Genomic DNA, 17,925 nt, shown 5'->3' on the forward strand with positions numbered 1-17,925 from the left:
TTAATAATGAATAGTGACAAAATCTAATAGAATTTGAAGAGTTCCTACGGAATTACTGGGCAGTGAATAAATATCCACAGACTGTTACCTATACGCTTATTTATAATATTCACAGTAGAACTCTTTTCTATTAGATTAAAAAAAAAAATATTTATATAAGGTCTGTTTTTCTCTGTCTTTACCATTCCCATATGAGAAAAATTTGCAAAGAAGGAAAGCAAAACGTTTTGCTTTATTGTGGGCTGGGAAAAGCCAGCGTGATGCTGTTTAATCTTGGTGTGTAGGGATAAGCAGGACATGTTCAAATGAATTTGTTCATTCAGGTATGGGCTTTCAAAGCCAATCTCCAAATTGTTCCTTCACACTGTCCTTTGGTTTGGACTCGGTGTCACAGTTTGGGAGCAATGTATCAAATTTCTTTTGAAAGACACTAAAAACAGATAAAGTGTCCCAGGAGAGCACCCAATGAAACACAACTGCAAACAGATGTTCAAACTGTAGGACCAGGTTACATCCAGTTTAAAGTAAACCTCCCCTGAGCTGTGAATTTTTTTTTGACCTACAGAGTTTGCAATCAGACTCAGCATCACTCCCAGGATGCTGCAGACAGCAGGAGCTGGGAGTACCAAGGTGACCATGTAAGTGGGTCAGATACAAAGCTGCATTTCATAGGTCTCCAGTCCATTCTTACTGAAATTGTGGCAGGCTTAAGCACCTTTTCTGTGGTAGGATTTAGCAATTTTTTCATGATGTAGCTCATTTTTCCACAAACATTGTTTGCAATAATATCAACTATTTATGAATCTGTGCTGAACTCAGTGATTATGTCCAAATGATTGTAGAAAGTTATCTGTACTCAGTACCTCAGAACCAATAATTATTAACTCTGTGTTATGGCAATTACTGCAGAAATAAAAGAAAAAATTCTGCTTGCTGCAATTAAGATGTACAAGGCAATGGAAGAACGCAGAGTGAATCAAAACATACCTAATGAGGAAAGTGGGACAGTACTTGCAATCATAAATGGTCAAACATTGAATTCTCTGCCAAACGAGGGAATCACAGGCATTAGAACACATGCACAGATCTCTCAATTCTGTTCTGTTTATTCACTTACATTTCTTGTCCAAGTAATTTTGGTAAGTAAGTAAGAGCTTATTCTATTATCTTACAAGCTGTGAGATCAGGAGGCATTCTAGATTTGAAGTCACAGCCATTTCTGTCTACAAAATATACAGACAAATCCTCTTGCTTCTGTGCCAAATCTGATAACATCTATCCATCCATCCTTCAGTTTGCCATCTAATAATACTTCCTTTCTACTACTTTTTATCTATCACCTTTCTTTAGACTAAATATTCCTCAGGAAGAGAATTACTTTTTGTTTTCTTCCTGGTTTTCCTCTGCTTAATACGATGTGGTTGTTATTGGCTGGAATTTTTAAGTGTTATTGCAGTCTCTGAAATGGAAGTAAAATTATCCTGGATTTCATGGGAAGTATAAGTATGTAAATATTTATTCTATAGATCATTTAGGGATCTAAATATACAGGATTCAGGTGAGCCTTTGCAATATGTTTAAATGCATTAAATAGCAGCTTAGGAATTTGCTGCCACTGGAGCAGGTGGTTAATATCCATGTTTTTTCCTACTCAAATATATATTCTGGACATGTCTGGATTTAAATCATAAGACCAATGAATCATAGAATACCAGGTTGAAAGGGACCTCAGGGATCATCTGGTCCAACTTTCCTTGGACTAAACTAGACTAGATGTCCGAGCACCCTGTCCAGCTGAATCTTGCAAGTGTCCAATGTTGGGGGATCCACCACTTCCACGGGGAGATTATTCCAATGGTTGATTGTTGTCAATGTGAAAAATGTTCTTTTTGCATCTGTCCAGAATGTCCCCAGGAGTGACTTGTGCCCATCACCCCTCGTGTTTTCCATGTGACTCCTTATAAAAAGGGAGTCTCTGTCTTCTCAGTAGCTACTACTGGAGCATGATGATAAGGTCTCCCCTGAGCCTTCTTTTCTCAAAGCTGAACAAAGCCAACTCTCTCAGGCTTTCCTTATAAAGCTTTCCAAACCTCTGATCAACCTTGTGGCTTTTCTCTGGACCCTCTCCAGAGGAATGCAGATAGCTTTTATGTGTGTTCCCAGCTTTATTAGAGAGCTGTAACTCTACCAAAGGTGACTAACAGTCTGAGAATGGTATAAATTCAGAGCATCGCAACATGCCCCTTTTCTGCCCATGCTTCTGGGAGTGACCCACTTTTGGATATTCCAGCAATATCACAGCAGAGGATAACTGTGGGCTATGCCAGGTGGTCACACACAGTGCTGCTCAGCAATACCTTGTGAAACAAGGCTTGTGGTCATGCAAAGGCAAGCTCAAGTACATGCACATTGATGGAGCCTGAGCTGGGGCAGCATGTTAGCATGAACCAGGGAACTCATCTGGGGACCTGGGCAGGGATGGCTTCAAAATCAGCCTTGAACCTATGATTAGCTGTGCAGAGGCTGCTCAGCACTAAACCCCTCATCCAAATTTGTTTTTTTCTGTTGTCACATATCCAAAACACAAATATGTAGATGATGGAAAAAGAATCACCTTCTTTGACCAGGCAAGTGATTCCTACTGGCAGAGATTCTTTTCTTGGATGTATTTAAAAACAATTAATGTACCAATCCAAGAAAACCCATAAAGGAGCTCATAGTCCCATTGCAAGGTGAGCTCGTTCTCAGCAGAGATGGTGTGGGGCTCTTCCCATGCTCCAGCATTCCTCCCACAGTGCCCAGATCTGGCTGCCCCTGCTGATCCATGGTTCCAGCACCGGCTGGGAGAGGGGCTGGAAGGAAAAGTCAAACAACCTGCCCAAGACAGCCCCCTTGTCCCCCAAGTATGGAAAAACAAGACAAAATCAACCCAAATCTTGTGGGAAATGCTGAAATTTCACTGTTGTTTCCTGTACTTAGCATGCAAATAAACGGGAAACATTCTTCAGTGAAATTCCTTATTTTACTGATTTTTGATGTAAAACCTGTCATTCCTCTTTTATTTTCCCCCTAGTTTTTACCCTCAAGGAAGATGAAATACAATTTTTTTTCTGTTTGCCAGCTGGTGACATTACAAAGCCTCATCAAGCAGGGCTGTTAAAGAGTGCAAAATTACCATGGTTCAATGTGCTTTTCCTGCTTTCTAACTTTTCCAAAGCTGAGAATACTTTGAGTTTTAAAGAATGGGGAAAGGGTAAAAGGAAGAGTGAAAATACTTTACATTCCAGGCAGTCGCCCCCTTATTTCATTCTCTCAGGAGAAACAAGAGAAGAAAATGTGGGACAGAATATGAGAGAATGCATTTTTCAAAGTGCAGAGCTGTTTGTTTGCTATGCATCAAGTTTAACATTGAGATAAATATAAACTGGTAGTTTTATTTGTTTTATTTTAAAGTTTCTCAGTAATGAGAATGCTGTTTTGACAAAATCCTAGGGGACATCACAGAGGAAACCAGAAATATAACCTAAAGTCTCCAACTATCTCATAATGTTTCTCCAGTACTAATTAACAAATGGCTTTCTATATAGTTTCTGTATATATGTAATTAAAAGAATAAATTGTTTGTGTTAATTTTTGTTTTGAGAGACAAGAGGCCTACAGAAATTAGTTCTAATTATGCTAGCAAATATGTTCCATGTTCACTTTCTGCTAGCACTATTTGAAGTTCCAGCCAACCAGTGGGTATTTTTCCTTTTTTTCCTTTGCCTTAGTGAATATCTCAAAACCAAAAAAATCAGGACAGCAGACTAATCTTTGCAACAAAGATACATTAGTGGCTGTCTCCTGCAGAATGTTGTGTGTGATGACTTTGGTCTGTCATGGGTCCATGCTGTCAGAGACGTGCTCCTTGGGAACACATCAGCAACCTTCTCATGACCTGCATGTCCTAGATGGCATGCCACAAAATCAGTCATCCCAGAAACATACATGTCTCTTCAGTGAAGAAATGAGTGGACTCTTATATAGTTGAGGAAAGGTTATACATATAAACCAAGGTGAAGCATAATGTTCATTTTTTAAAGACACAGAAAAAGACTTCTTTCAGGACCTTTTACAAAATCTGACATCAGAGCTTTCTGTTAAAGCAATGTGAAAGAAAAAAGTGACTTAAAGTTCTCTGTTATTTGTTAGGTTCCAGGTGCATTTTTCTGCTAAAAATCAAATCCAATAGTTTATTTATTTATTTGTTTTCCTAATTTGTTTTCTTACAGGCTCATGGACTGAAACAGAGATAGTTTCTGCTCTATAGGAAATTTCATGTAGTTCAAGTCTCCTTTTCCATGCAAAGTTAATAGAAAACCTCAAGGTTAGATCTAATCTTTTCTGAAAAGTAAATTCTGAGGAAAAAAAAGAATAAACTTAACAACACTGGAAAATGTCATTTTGATGCTGAGGCAAAAAGCATAACGTAACACTGAAACAATGTAAAAACAAATTACAAACTTGAAACAAAACACTTCAGTGTTATTGAAATAGGGGAACAAAAAATGACTCATTACAGTGCTTTTCTTTCAAAGTGTGTGTCATTGCATCAACATGCTACTATGAAACATTTTTCAAATCTGACAAGCATGTATCTTCCAGTGGAATCCACTCAACAAATGCTTTTGACCAATTCTAACTCACTCTTAGCAGCTGAAAGCCAGTACGAGTGCTGTTAACATTTTATGTGATAATTATCACTAAAATGTTAAACTCGAGAATGACTAAGGGACCAAAATCAGTGTCCTGAAATGCAGAGAGGAGTGTCAAAATACTTTTTCAAAGTGCTTAGTTAATTTTGGTATTTTACATCTATTTAATCCTATGTGACAAGGCATGTCCAGAGCTCTCACAAATCTGACTGGAGCACTCCTTGGGAACCTACAAACCAGTGGAAGTCTAGCTTCTGTTGTCAAGTTCAGTAAGATCAGCAAGAAGAGTAACATTGACAGTAAGTTCTAGGACAAGGCAAGTAAATAAATATCTATTTCTTCACACCATTTTCTCAACAGCATTACTATCCTTTCACCTTCTACAGGATTCGATTTCTTTGGTCATAAATTATGATGAAACACAACCGCTGCAGATGCAAAAGCACATTAAATGCTGGCAGAGTGCTGAGAGAAAATGACAGAAGCTACTCCAGTTCATCTGTCTAATAAGAAATGTATATTGTCTGAATACATTTAATTGTAATTTTCTTTTATTCTTAAAACTGAAGAGAGAGGGTCTACCTGTACAGTGGTATTATTCTCTTCCAGGTAGTTTTCAAGATTCAAAAAGACAGTGAGAAAAAGAATTATAATACAAAGAATAAAAATATCTAATATATAGAAAGAGGAAAACAGAGAGCATAAAGTGAAGGAAAAATAGATGGAGCTTCGTTGTTCAGATTTTGGAGAATTTTGCTGAATTTCATAACAGCAGTGAGAAGACTGAAGTTATTCAGGCACTGGAATAGGTTACGCAAGGACATTATGAATGCTCCAACCCTGGCAGTGTTCAAGGCCAGGCTGGACAGAGCCTTGGGTGACATAGTTTAGTGTGTGGTGTCCCTGCTCATGGCAGGGGGGTTGGAACCAGATGATCTTAAGGTCCTTTCCAACCCTAACTATTCTATGATTCTACGATTCAAGGGTTTGAGTTACAGATGTCTTAAAATCAGGATCAATGTATATCAAAAGGTATTTCAAATAGCTACAACAGTATATATAGCAGTATTTAGTGCCACACTGCTTTTTCATCCAAGTGAGTCAAAAAAATAGTGACATGTCTGTGATGACTTCTCGCTCAGATTATATCTGTCTTCTAGGAAATTCAGATCTGGATCTATGCCTTGTAGCTGATCTGCCTTTGGAAATTGGAAATTTCTGGACATGACCCACCGTCACTGTAAAAGTAGTGATAAACTGTGTTTGAGCTCCAAATCTGAAAAGTGAGCTGTAAAAATGAGGTCTGGACCACCCTTCAGTTTGCCAGTGCAGGAGCATGAGATGCAATATACCAAGTCTCAAACTGAGTGACAGATAGGATGGGGTCAGGAGAATTAAAATGCTTTTGAATTCACTGTTTAAAAAAATAGAAATGAATTTTAACTTATTTTTTGCTTTGTTTTCAACTGCGGTCAAAAAATACAAGTGTAGGAATGCTAAGTTTGGGAATATGAGTTTTAAATGTGACATTTCTTGAAATATAGAAAATACCCGTTCATTATGACAGCATTTATTTTGTTATTGCCTGGATTCTGATTAAACCAACTATGGAATTTGAGCTTACATTTAACCAACAGATTATTAGCATGTTGCAGTGCAAAGACTAAACAGTCATGTTTTATTCCTGAGTTCTCTCTGGAAACAAAAGGGCCATTTTTTAACCTAACTTTCTGTTCAGCTGAAACTGTGGGACTTTCTAAGGGTCAATTACACCTCTTTAAAAGTAGCTGGAGCTGGATCAGATTCACCAAACACATAGATAATTTTGTCATTTATATTTTTTGAGCCCTTCTGTACTTTGAGCTGCAAAACTTTTCTCGTATGTATCACAAATCACCCTAATCTCGCTTTCTGCAAATAAAATCTTTCATTTCTAATTCTGTTCTGGTTTAATTCTGCTTGGAGATATATTTGTCACCCTTCTCCTATGTCATTTTTTGAACCCTTTGAAAATGTATTTTTTTCTCAGACAATCTACATGGTTAAATCATGACCAGAATGTTTGGATTTCTCCATCCTGCTAAGACCCATTGAGAATGATGCTGCAAATCTCATTTTCCTTGTTCACCACTGAGTATGTTCTTATTCCCTATAAGCTCTGCCACTGGCTCCTTGCTCCCAATCATGTCAGACGTGAAGGACCATCCAGATGGATGACCCTGGCAGGCTTGAGAGGTGGACCTATGCAAACCTTATGACGTAAGTCCAAGGGAAAGGTCCTGCACTTGGGTCAGGACAATCCCAAGCACAAATACAGGCTGGATGGAGAATGAATTGAGAGGAGCCCAGAGGAGAAGGATTGACAAGAAGCTCAATTTCTTGACAAGAAGCTCAACATGACCCAGCAATGTGTACTTGAAGGTCAGAAACTAACCCTGTCCTAGGATGCATCACCAAGAGCATGACCAGCAGGTCGAAGGAGGTGATCCTGCCCCTCTGCTCTTGTGAGTCCCCACTTGGAGTGCTGTGTGCAGTTCTTGTGTCCTAATCATAAGAGGACATGGAGCTGTTGGAGCAAGTCCAGAGGACGCCATAAAGATGATCAGGGGCTGGAGCACCTCCCATATGAAGACAGGCTGAGAAAGTTGGGGCTGTTCAGCCTGGAGAAGGGAAGGCTCCATGGAGAACTTAGAGCAGATTCTAGTGCCAAAAGGGAGTGTATAAGAAAGCCAGAGAGGGACTTTTTACAAGGGCATGTAGTGACGAAGGGGAATGGCTTTAAACTAGAAGAGGGTAGATTTAGATTAGATATAAGGAAGAAATTCTTTTCTGTGAGGGTGCTGAAACACTGGAACAGGTTGCCCAGAGAATCTGTGGCTGCCCCATCCCTGGAAGTGTTCTGTGACATAAGTTTCTTTCCTCACTTACAGTGCCCTGTGTGTCTTCTCTGTGGTTGATCTTTGTGATTATCCAGCCTCCATCATTTCCCTTTGTGCTTTCTGCACCTCTGCTTTGAACCACAGTACTGTCAGGACCCTGCCATAAATGCCTGCAGAAGTGCCCCATCACCTTCCTTCAGATTCTTGTTTTTATTGTGCCTTTAGATGAAGCTACCATTTTTTTTTTCTGTAACCTCATTTTGTCTGTAACCTCTGCCAGCCAAACTAAGGTGTTACAGTGTTACATCAGCACTGGTCTCTATTTGCTCTATCTTGTCCTACACTTAGATCACAAATACTTGGGATTAGTATTCTGCTTTTGCTCTGTGTTTAAGTAATGCTTCAAAAAATGCTGTTCCATCTGTGCCTCTGGCTTTTCCACAGCATGGGAAAAATAAGGTCTCTTAGCAGCAGAGGCAAATGGATTCATTTAACAGACTGCTAAATGTAATAGATATGCTTCTGTTCCTGGTGACTTTGAAGACTTGACTTTTTTTGCTATTGTCAGTTAAGCCATTTTCACAACATACTCTGCTTACACTGGGTTTTGTTTCTGCTCTAAGATACACTTATAAAACAGGAGGCAAAAGCACTAGGAATTTGAGTTCTGGTGGGGACACTCGTCTATAAGAAAGTAAGCGCATAAACACCTAGTCTTCAAAGGTCCAAAGGCAATCAATACTAAAGGACTGGATTAGCCTTTTATGACCTGAAGATGGTCGTTGAGTGGAGTTACTCATCTGGATCAACTTGCACACTTATTTATGAACTTTACTGAATTGTAGCCTTAGATAAAAAAAATATCTGATTAATGATGGAGGAGAAGCAAAATCCAATTCCTGTACAATCCTTAGTGTTCAGAGGCCACTACATGTCTCCATTTAAAGATGCATTTTAAACTCTTTGGTCTGACTCTTGGTGTTTAGAGGTGGTTTGTAGCAGCTCTCCTGTGGCATGGAACTGATTACACTGAAAATCAAGTCAGGTAAGTCTGCAAACTTCTCACTTTCTGTAGTGCTCCAGCTGGGCAGAAAACCAATGTACTTAGCAACAGCCCTGACACCCTTTTGGATGAAAAGTGTGTTCAGATTTGCAAATGAAAAGTGGGCTCGATGTTAAAATTTTCATCTCAGTGTGAACCAAGTGTATGCGAAGGGAGGGAGACTATTTAGTGCTTGATAGAAATGAATGGAAAAAGAATTATTTTGGGTTATCATTTCATAATATCTGCTTGGCACTGTCTATGGATAGCTTACATAAAAAAAATTAATTTGATTATTGTGAAATCAGCCAAATAAAAAGAATCCAAAACCAAGCCCAAAATAAAGAAAATAAATTAATAAACCCTAATTTAATTAATTAAAAAACCTATTCACTGGAGTTGTCTTCATTAACTTGTGATTGCATGTATTTTCTGTCACAAAGGTAAATGTATTTTCTTGCTGTTTGCATAGGTTGTTTATACTGTTAACCATTCTTTATTATTTTTTTAATGATAGCGCAACCAGGTTGTGGAGAATAATTCATTTTTTTCCACTAAAGTAATGGTTATTGCTTCTGGATAGACACCTTCATTTAATATTGACCTCATCTGTCAACACCAATCAGCTTTATGTTCATCTTTTCATCATTATCCCGAGAAGTAAAGAATGGCTTGCCTTTTGGCACAAAAATAGATTTTTATTTCTCTCCAGCATTTCTCTATAAACTCAATCTCTCTAATTGGAATCCTGAGAAACACTTTTAGCATCTTTTTTTCTTTTCTTAATGCATTCAGCTTCTGGATAAGAGAATGTATTCACTGAGATAAACTGATAAACTAAAGGGCACAGTCCTGCTTTCTTATCAAAATCAATTTGAAGTAGCACTAATATATTCATCATCAGGCAGAAACTGCCAGGACAATCTATGTTTGTGACTGCTGAGGGCAAGTATCATCTTTACAGTTATGAAGTCTGAACTGAGGGAATTGAATATTCAAAATTTCAAATATGAATGTTGGAATAAATATAAAGACATGATTTTCAAAGTCATATGGAAGATAAGAAATTAGGTAGAAGCAAAAACTATGATGACAGTCTCAAAAATTCATGTTAATTTTGAAGTTAAACTCCCAACATCAGAATCTCTCACTCCTGCAATTCTCAGAGAATACATCTGTGGTTTTGCTGCTGGTAAGTGTACAAAGTTGTCTAACTTCAGTATTTTTTTCACTTTATTGTACACCCTTGTCTAGTTTGGGAATATTATGAGAAAAACAGCACAGGTGTCTTAGCAGTTATGACACACAAAGTTGTGATGAAGTAAATCTGTATGTCTTCTTTTTGGCCAACCTTTGAATTTTCTTTACATAAATTTTGACAGATGGTCTAGATCAAAATCAGAACTATAAGACTGAGTAACATGATGACTAACAACTTCCTGTGTGAAAACCCTGATCAAATGGACAGTTTTAATTGATTGTTGTGCGTAGTGTTGTTAATCTGGGGAAATTCACAACTGACTTAACATTTTCCACCCTACAGCAACAAGAAGCTATAATATACATATATATATATTAAAGCTATTATAATCTGGTTTTCACTCTTTTACTATAACCGACATTGCCTAGCACTGAATACGACAATAAAGGTGCAGGAAAAGTAATTAGGACAATCTGTATATTGTGTGTTTGACATTCAGAGGTTTTAGGAACCTATTTGAGCTGAGGCACATTCAGGATCTCTTTGTGGGAAACCTTCCAGTGATGAGTGCTGTTCAAACCAAGCTATTCAAGCTTTATGATTAAGTTGTCTCATATCCATGACTGGTTGACTTCACGTCTAAAATAGGATCTCTCTGCACCCAGAGATAATGTTTTTGTGTTAGTGAATTGTATTTTAGGCACTGTAGACTAAGACTATGACTCTTAGGTATCTATGTTTCACAGTTACCAACTTTTCATGTAAAACAGAAGTTAGATTCTCCCAGTGTTGTCAAAAAGGAAGTAAAAAAAGAAACCCAGAAAAGTTGTTGCTAATACAGCACAGTGGTAGAAAACAGGTCTTCATTAGCCTGTATCCAGCCGTGCCCATTGTACTGACATCTCAGAAAAGATGTCTACATTATTTGTGGGGAAATCAATGAAGTTTACTGCTCAATATGCAGTATCTGTCAATAGTGCAAATAAAACATGTGTCAGGTTGTGCTGGAAGAGTAGTAGAAGAAAAACAATGGAGGAAAGTCAGCTGAATGTTGAAGATGTACATAGAGATTTTGGGATTCCTAGATTCAATTTCTATCTATCTCAGACACAGACTTCCTCTGCGACCTTGTCTGAATCAAAAGAAAGACTTATGAGCTTTAAGTGGGGCTTAGGTGGGGTTTTGTGTTGTGTAAATCCACAACTTTTGTCCTTAAAGCCATTTCTTGGTCTCTTGGGTGTGTGGAATATATTGATATTTTTAGGAGGGAAGGTCCCTTGGGGCTTAGAGCTGTGGATGGGCTAATGCCCAGCATGGCACCACCTTGTGCCTCAGGACCAACAGGATGCCCATTGCCTTAGTACTGCTTGGCATCTTGTGAAATAAAGAGTTATTAACAGAAGTAATTGAAAACCAAACCACTACCATCAACAACAAAACAACAACACCCTCCAACAAAAGAAATAAAAACCCCAAACCACCCACCCAAACAAACAAACAAACAAAAAAACCCAGAAAAAGACATCACATCCTTCTGGGGAAAAAAGGTTTTGACACCGTTTTGCAAAAATGCCAAAATGTTGTCGCAGTTTTTGCTAAAATCAGTATGATTTAATGAAAAAGATCAGCTTAAAACAGCATTTCCTGAAATGACTCATGGCTGAAAGAAAATCTGACAAAATCTTTCAAATCAGCTAGTCTTCTATCGGGGGTACACAATTAATCATCGCTACCATATGGACTTCACGCAACTTTTAGTTTATTAACTCTCTCATTGCTCCTGTAAGCTAAAGCAATATCGTTACTCCTTTTTCAGAAAAGCACTGAATTTTGTATGACAAGATTATTGAAAGTGTTTAGATGCCCATAGAGGTAGAGTAGGATCAAGTTTTCCAAATAAGAGGAGTTACATACTGAGGCAGTATCTGTCTCCTTAGAAATCTGAATACTTTTGAAATTGTGATAGTCACCATTTTGGAAAGAACAAGGATTGCAATTCCAGCCTCTCTACTTCCAACCCCATTCACTATTCTACCAGACCAGGCTGCATCAGTCCAGCATGAGCTGTTTACACCAGACTTTTAGTCACACCGGTTTATACAGCAGGAGTAATAAATTCACTTACTTGTGCAAGTCTTGTTGTATTTAGGGTTCTCTTGAGGAAACCCTTCCAGTCGGCACTGGAACCTGTGCTGCCAAAATTCCTGAAACCATGGATTTCGGTGATTCGTTTCTGGACGAAGCTGTAGGTAGTAATCATCAAACCATTTTACATCAGGAGACTGGAGCTTGATTGTTATTCCACCAACAGCTTCACGCTGGTACCCGTCTGTCACGTCGTACCTGTCTGCCCAGCCATCACTGCAGGGATAAATGGAAGAGGGATAACATTAATCATTCAAAAGAATAAGAAAAAAACTTTCTTAAAAACAAAATCTGGAGCCTAAAAGCACCCGCGCACACCTGTGATTCTGCGTGGAGTTTAGTAAAGCACCTGTAGTACTTCTAGTAGAGGAATTCAATGTTTCTCTTTTACTTATGTTTGCTTGTCATTGGCACCTTCTACTTAAATGACATATTCTTCATAGAATCATAGAATCAACAAGGTTGGAAAAGCCCTTTAATATCATGCAGCCTAACCCTTGCCCCAGGACCTCCAAATCATTAAAAATCACAGATCCTGAAATCCTCCATCTATAAGCGCATCTCTGCATCACACTAATCCTCACCGAGCTCTGAGGAGAAAGTCTTGGATTCAGTGTTTTACTGATACTGGGTTGATACTATCACCTAAAAGGAGGTGACCTTGAGAACAGGAGATGTTACAGTGTGAAGGGCAGGACTGTGTTGCAGACCATGCTTATTGAGCATGCTCATGGAGCATGGCACAAAGAACCAAGAGAAAATTCTGAATGGACTAATGCTGCTCAAGTAGAAATATCAGCTCAGAGCTCAGATGCTAGGCAGTAAGACATTGCATCTGAAGCAAGAAATCCTCTCTGCCAACATGACTAATGAAGCTGGATAAAGCATCCATGCATTTCTTGGTTGTTCACAGCTGGAGTATTACAGAGTTTTATGATCTTGTACCGCACACAGAATTCTAATCCCCTTCTGTTAACCTTTTCTGCTTGCAACACTCTGACCACAAGTAGCCAGAAGTGACTGAAAACCCAAATCAAACAAAATGTCACAAATTTCTCGGTGTAATTCTGCTCTGCCCAGTTTCACAATGGAGGTTTTTGGAAGTACTGGCACTTATAACGTTTCACTCAACTCCATTACAAATGTACATATCTCATTAGAACTTTGATGATTTCTGCTGTTTTATCATGAACTTGTGTTCAAGCCCAGCCGGTAACTTGGAACCACGCAGCCACTCGCTCACTCCCCCACTTCTTCCTTCCCCCGCTCCTGGAGGGATGGGGAGGAGAATCAGAGGAATGTGACTCCCACGGGTTGCGATACGAGCATTTCCGTCACTAAGGCATAATACAAACCACTGCTGCTACCAATAATAATGATAAGAGGAATAAGAAGGGGAGAGAGGACAACCACTCACCACCCACCGACTGATACCCAGCCCAACCCGAGCAGCGATCTGGGCCTTCCGGGTAACTCCCCCCAGTTTCTATCCTGGGCATGACGTGCTGTGGTATGGAATACCCCTTTGGCCAGTTTGGGTCAGGTGTCCTGTCTCTGCTTCCTCCCGGCTTCCCCTCCTCCCTGGTAGAGCATGAGACCGAGAAAGTCCTTGGTCAGAGTAAACATTACTGAGCAACAACTAAAAACATCGGTGTTATCAGTGTTGTTCCCAGTCTAAAGTCGAAAACACAGCCCTGCACCAGATACTAAGAAGGAAAAAAGTGACTGCTACAGCTGAACCCAGGACAGTGTTTTTCTTCAGTTTTTCGAAAGTCCCGAGTCTTATGGTGAGAGAATCAGAAAAATCTCAGATTCTTCTCTAAGAAGAATCTCCCTATTTTTTACTCTCCCTCTAATAATGCAATGATGTTAATGACTATAGAGATCACCTTTAAATCCTAAAAATCAAATAGCTGAAGGATTAAAAATAAGCTTAATTTTTCTTATTTTAAAACTTCATGAGTTGTTTAAAGGAAGCCCTGTTTCAACTTAGTGTAACTGATGTAAGTGACCTTTATCTATGCAGTTCTGTTGCTCTATTTTGATAATTTGCTGCCTAACCTAAACTTTGCTTCTGTACTGCAGAACACGGAGGAAGCTTGCTGCAGTCACTTGGTTGCCAGCATATTCCTGTGTTCTCTGCACTCAGCTGTCCTCGCACAGTTCAGAAGTCAAGACCTCAGACAGTGACTCCTTCTGCACAAGACACTATTTTCATTGAAGCCTGGACTCAACTACATCTTATTAGCACAGCTGCAATGTCAATAAATATTAGCTTCACCAGAGGCAAAAATAATATCCAGTGTCTGGAATGAAAATGAAGAGACTGTTGAACATGCTTCAGATTTCAAATGCACTCATTTACTCAGCGTAAGAGAGTAAAATACACATTCATGAAAGGAGAAAGATGAACACTGATGTTCAGCTTGAATACAGCTGAAAATTTACCTTCAAGCTTAGATCCAATTAGGGTTGACCACAGATGTTAATATTCCCAAACGCGCTCAGGAGGCTCAGTACAGTCAAATGCTCCCCGCTTTCCACCAGCACCATTTACTGGACAAAGAGTTAGAACCATTTATGGGTTGTTTTGTGCTAAAAGTCGCAGAAGGTATTTTAAATTTATGGGCGATTTAACCTTTTCTTTGAAACATTCATCTTAATCTCTGGCAAGCTTTCAAGCAGTTTTATCCATCCTCATATAATCTGACAGGTTTTATAAATGCAGGAAGTGATAGGTTGTCTGTGGTGTGTTTTATTTTTAAAACTGAATAGAATTTAAGAGAAAAAGAGCTGTGCTGTCAGTATCCCAGCTTTATGAGCTGTCGCATAAACAACTTAGGAAAAAAAAGTTTTCTTATAATTAATTTCTTTATCATTTTTCAGAGGAACAGTTTTGTAGATCTAATCCAGCAGTGCTGTAAAATTTACAGCAATACTTAATGAATAGTTATCCCCTCCACAAAGATTTGCAACGAAGATACTGTTTTATAAATTTAAGTTGTTAAAAATGACAGAAATAACAACTTCATATTACATAACCCTTCTCCACTTTGCTGCAACAGGGCTTCTTAATTCAACAGAGCTGCTTTTCATTCAAACAAGTATTTCAGCTTAGCTTATTGGGCAAATAGCATTTGGGAGCTTTATATAAAAGGTGTACTCAAAGTGTGTATTGTAGAGACAACAATGGAGAGATGAAAAGCTTCAGAGAGACAAGGTAAGCAAATTCTAAACTAGTATCAAAAGGCCAGTGAAAGTTGAGCAGGAAAACAGGCTTGCATGATTATAAAAAGTGTTCTGGTAGTATGAGGTATTTAGATTCTGCACCCACAATAGATTAATAACACTTATGGGATGTCAATGAGAGGATGATATAGATATATTTGGGATATTTGACCTATGACATCCCCTGAACTCAGTAAGGGGAGTAAAGATGAGAAAGAAGGGAACAGTGAGGGAAATACCTGCTTACTTTCAATGTCATGCCTGTCCCTCCTTAGACCTTATTTCTTCTCCTAATGGCTGGCAATGTCATAGTACTCCATTGGTGGTTGCATTATGAAAGATCAAAATGGTATTACCCATTGTTAAATTCTACTGGTTCAACAGAAATTGGCTGTGACAAGGATCTCCAAATGAAATCCAGTATAATTTCCATTCTCGCACAGAGAAGTGGCAAGATGCATAGGTTGCCATTAACACCAGTGCAAGACTGCATGCTGGTGAGAGAAACAGTTCTTTAAGTTAGCAGTGGGGTATATAGAATATTTAGGAGAACAAGTGATTAAGAACAGCTTCCTCACAGGTAGTAAAATAAATATAGGTGAACAGTATTCCAGTGATCATTATGAGGGAGTCCTAACATATTGAATGGGACATGGATATCCTTAACAGATCACTGCACAAGGTTGTTTTTATTCCCTTGCATGGACACTGTGCTTTCCAAGTTTGTTCTGATTAGGTGAAGAGGCGATTCTGATTATCAGAAATAAATGGTGTTGCTTTTTAACCACTGGGCATATGTCCTTAAAATGATCCTTTCAGGACTTAAAGATAGAGTTGCTCGTAAAGAAATCTCATTGTGAAAGAAAGCAGAGCTGCAGCACCAGCAGTAAAAGCCCCTTGCTGAGATATCTGTCAGGTGTACACAATAATTCACATATCTCATTCATCAGCTTTCCAGGGTAGAAAGCTGTCAACAAGGTAAGAGGCCTATGACATGTGCAGATCTGGCTGCCCTCAATATTACCTTCACATTCAACACAGTGGGGAATTGTCTTTCAGGATCATGACATGTTTTCCCTTCATCCAGTTCTTTCCTGTTTATATTCTTTGCAGTCAGACTAATGCCTGGTTTCCTTAAAGGCTGGTGGTGTGATATAGGGTAATAGAGGATAACAACCATACTGTATACAAAAATGATATTAGAAAAAATACCATTTAAGAAAATTCTTGCATACCAAATTAAATAAGGAATCACGGAAAGAAGGAAAAAAGGAGAAATAACATTTGTTGTTGCAGTACTAGCAAGAGATGAAATTGAAATAGGAGGGGGCCTATCATAATGATCTTTACTATTACCATAATGATCTTTATTTGTTATCAGATCTTGTTCGCATGTGTATATTACCCCAGCTCCCATTTTTTGAAGGATCTTCTGGGGTGATGGAGATTTTAGTGAAAATAGTACCCTTCAACAAACAGAAGGGAAGAGTTCTGCTCCTTTATTAAAGGTCTCTTTAGTTTACTCACAGTAAATCATGACATATTTTATATCACAGAAAGGTGCCAATAAATGCCATGACAGAGCAATCAATATTTACAAAATTAATTAATGAATAAATATAGCAATGAATAAATATAAGCTCTTATTGAGATGGTTTAGATCATTACTGCACGTACAGTTATTTTAAAATATCTGAACAGAAAAGTAGAAGCAGATGAGATCCTATTTAAATGACTGGGTTGCACAGCCGTGACCACAGATCGTGAGCACCCTGCTCACTTCCTCTCCCACAACCGTGGATACCAGTGGTAGGGAATAGGTCTCCAGACTCCTCTAGCTGCGCATACCTGAAAAAGTAGGACTGTCACTGTAGGACCATATGTATTGTTATACTGTATGTACATAGAAGATAGAGGTGCAGAGTTTTTAGGATTATGTTTGCTATGGTAAAATGTGAGAAACTTGAATGTGGTTTCCTGGATTTTCTGTGTTTTGTCCTTTCCCATCTTTCCTGTGAAGTAGACAGCACCAACAGGAGCTTTCCCAGATGTGTGGCACTGTTTTGCTGACTTCAGTCCTCTTCGCTTATAATATTTGGATTGTGGGAGGAAGGGAAAGCAATCTCTAACAATAAAGTGTTGATACCGAAGAAAGATGAAATTCAGGACTGCATCTGTTATAAAGAAATCTCCACCTGTCTGAATGAAATATTTTTGTTTCTTCAGGAAAGAATCATCATGGAGGGAGGGGAACATTTAGGTGAAGAGCAGTACAGGAGCAAGCTGATGCTTGAAGCATCATAAAGATGTCATCGGAAAGGCAGTTAAGGACTATTCAATATGCATAATGGTGATGGCTGGTTTGGGATTATACAGTGCAGTCAAGAAATTGCTAGCCCTCCTGGAAAACATTTACAAAAAGGTGAAGTTAGTCAGTCCCTGCCTAATGACCTAAGCATTTAATTCCACAAAAGGTCTTCAAAAAGACAAGATGGACACTGCTCCAAGTGTGCTCCACATCTACTTGGTAAGTAGCATGGCATTCAACTGCATGAAGCATGCTACTGATTTCAATCTGCTTATTAGGGATAACAGACATTTGCAAAGCTGACTGACACCTTCTATAAGACTAGCAAATTATTAGAGTTGCACATCTTGTAAACAAGACAAAGGCAGAGAACTATTGCCAGCTTAAACTAGATAAGAGAATGTCAAAACCTCAATTTCATGGTCAGA

The 17,925-nt window shown here is 38.7% G+C and overlaps 1 protein-coding gene across 1 annotated transcript in view; it reads right to left on the bottom strand.

The window, feature by feature from the left end:
• The window catches only part of GRM5 (glutamate receptor, metabotropic 5), a 58,277-nt gene extending 42,655 nt beyond the window's left edge, over positions 1–15,622 (bottom strand). The window contains exons 1-2 of the mRNA XM_010009365.1: positions 15,546–15,622; positions 11,942–12,177 (exon numbers count right to left, since the gene is read on the bottom strand). Coding sequence (XP_010007667.1) covers positions 11,942–12,177; positions 15,546–15,622 — 313 coding nt within the window. The remainder of the gene's footprint in view (positions 1–11,941; positions 12,178–15,545) is intronic.
• Positions 15,623–17,925: the final 2,303 nt, after the last annotated feature.

Source organism: Nestor notabilis, unplaced genomic scaffold, assembly GCF_000696875.1.
Source record: "Nestor notabilis isolate BGI_N333 unplaced genomic scaffold, ASM69687v1 scaffold1812, whole genome shotgun sequence".
Taxonomy (NCBI): domain Eukaryota; kingdom Metazoa; phylum Chordata; class Aves; order Psittaciformes; family Psittacidae; genus Nestor; species Nestor notabilis.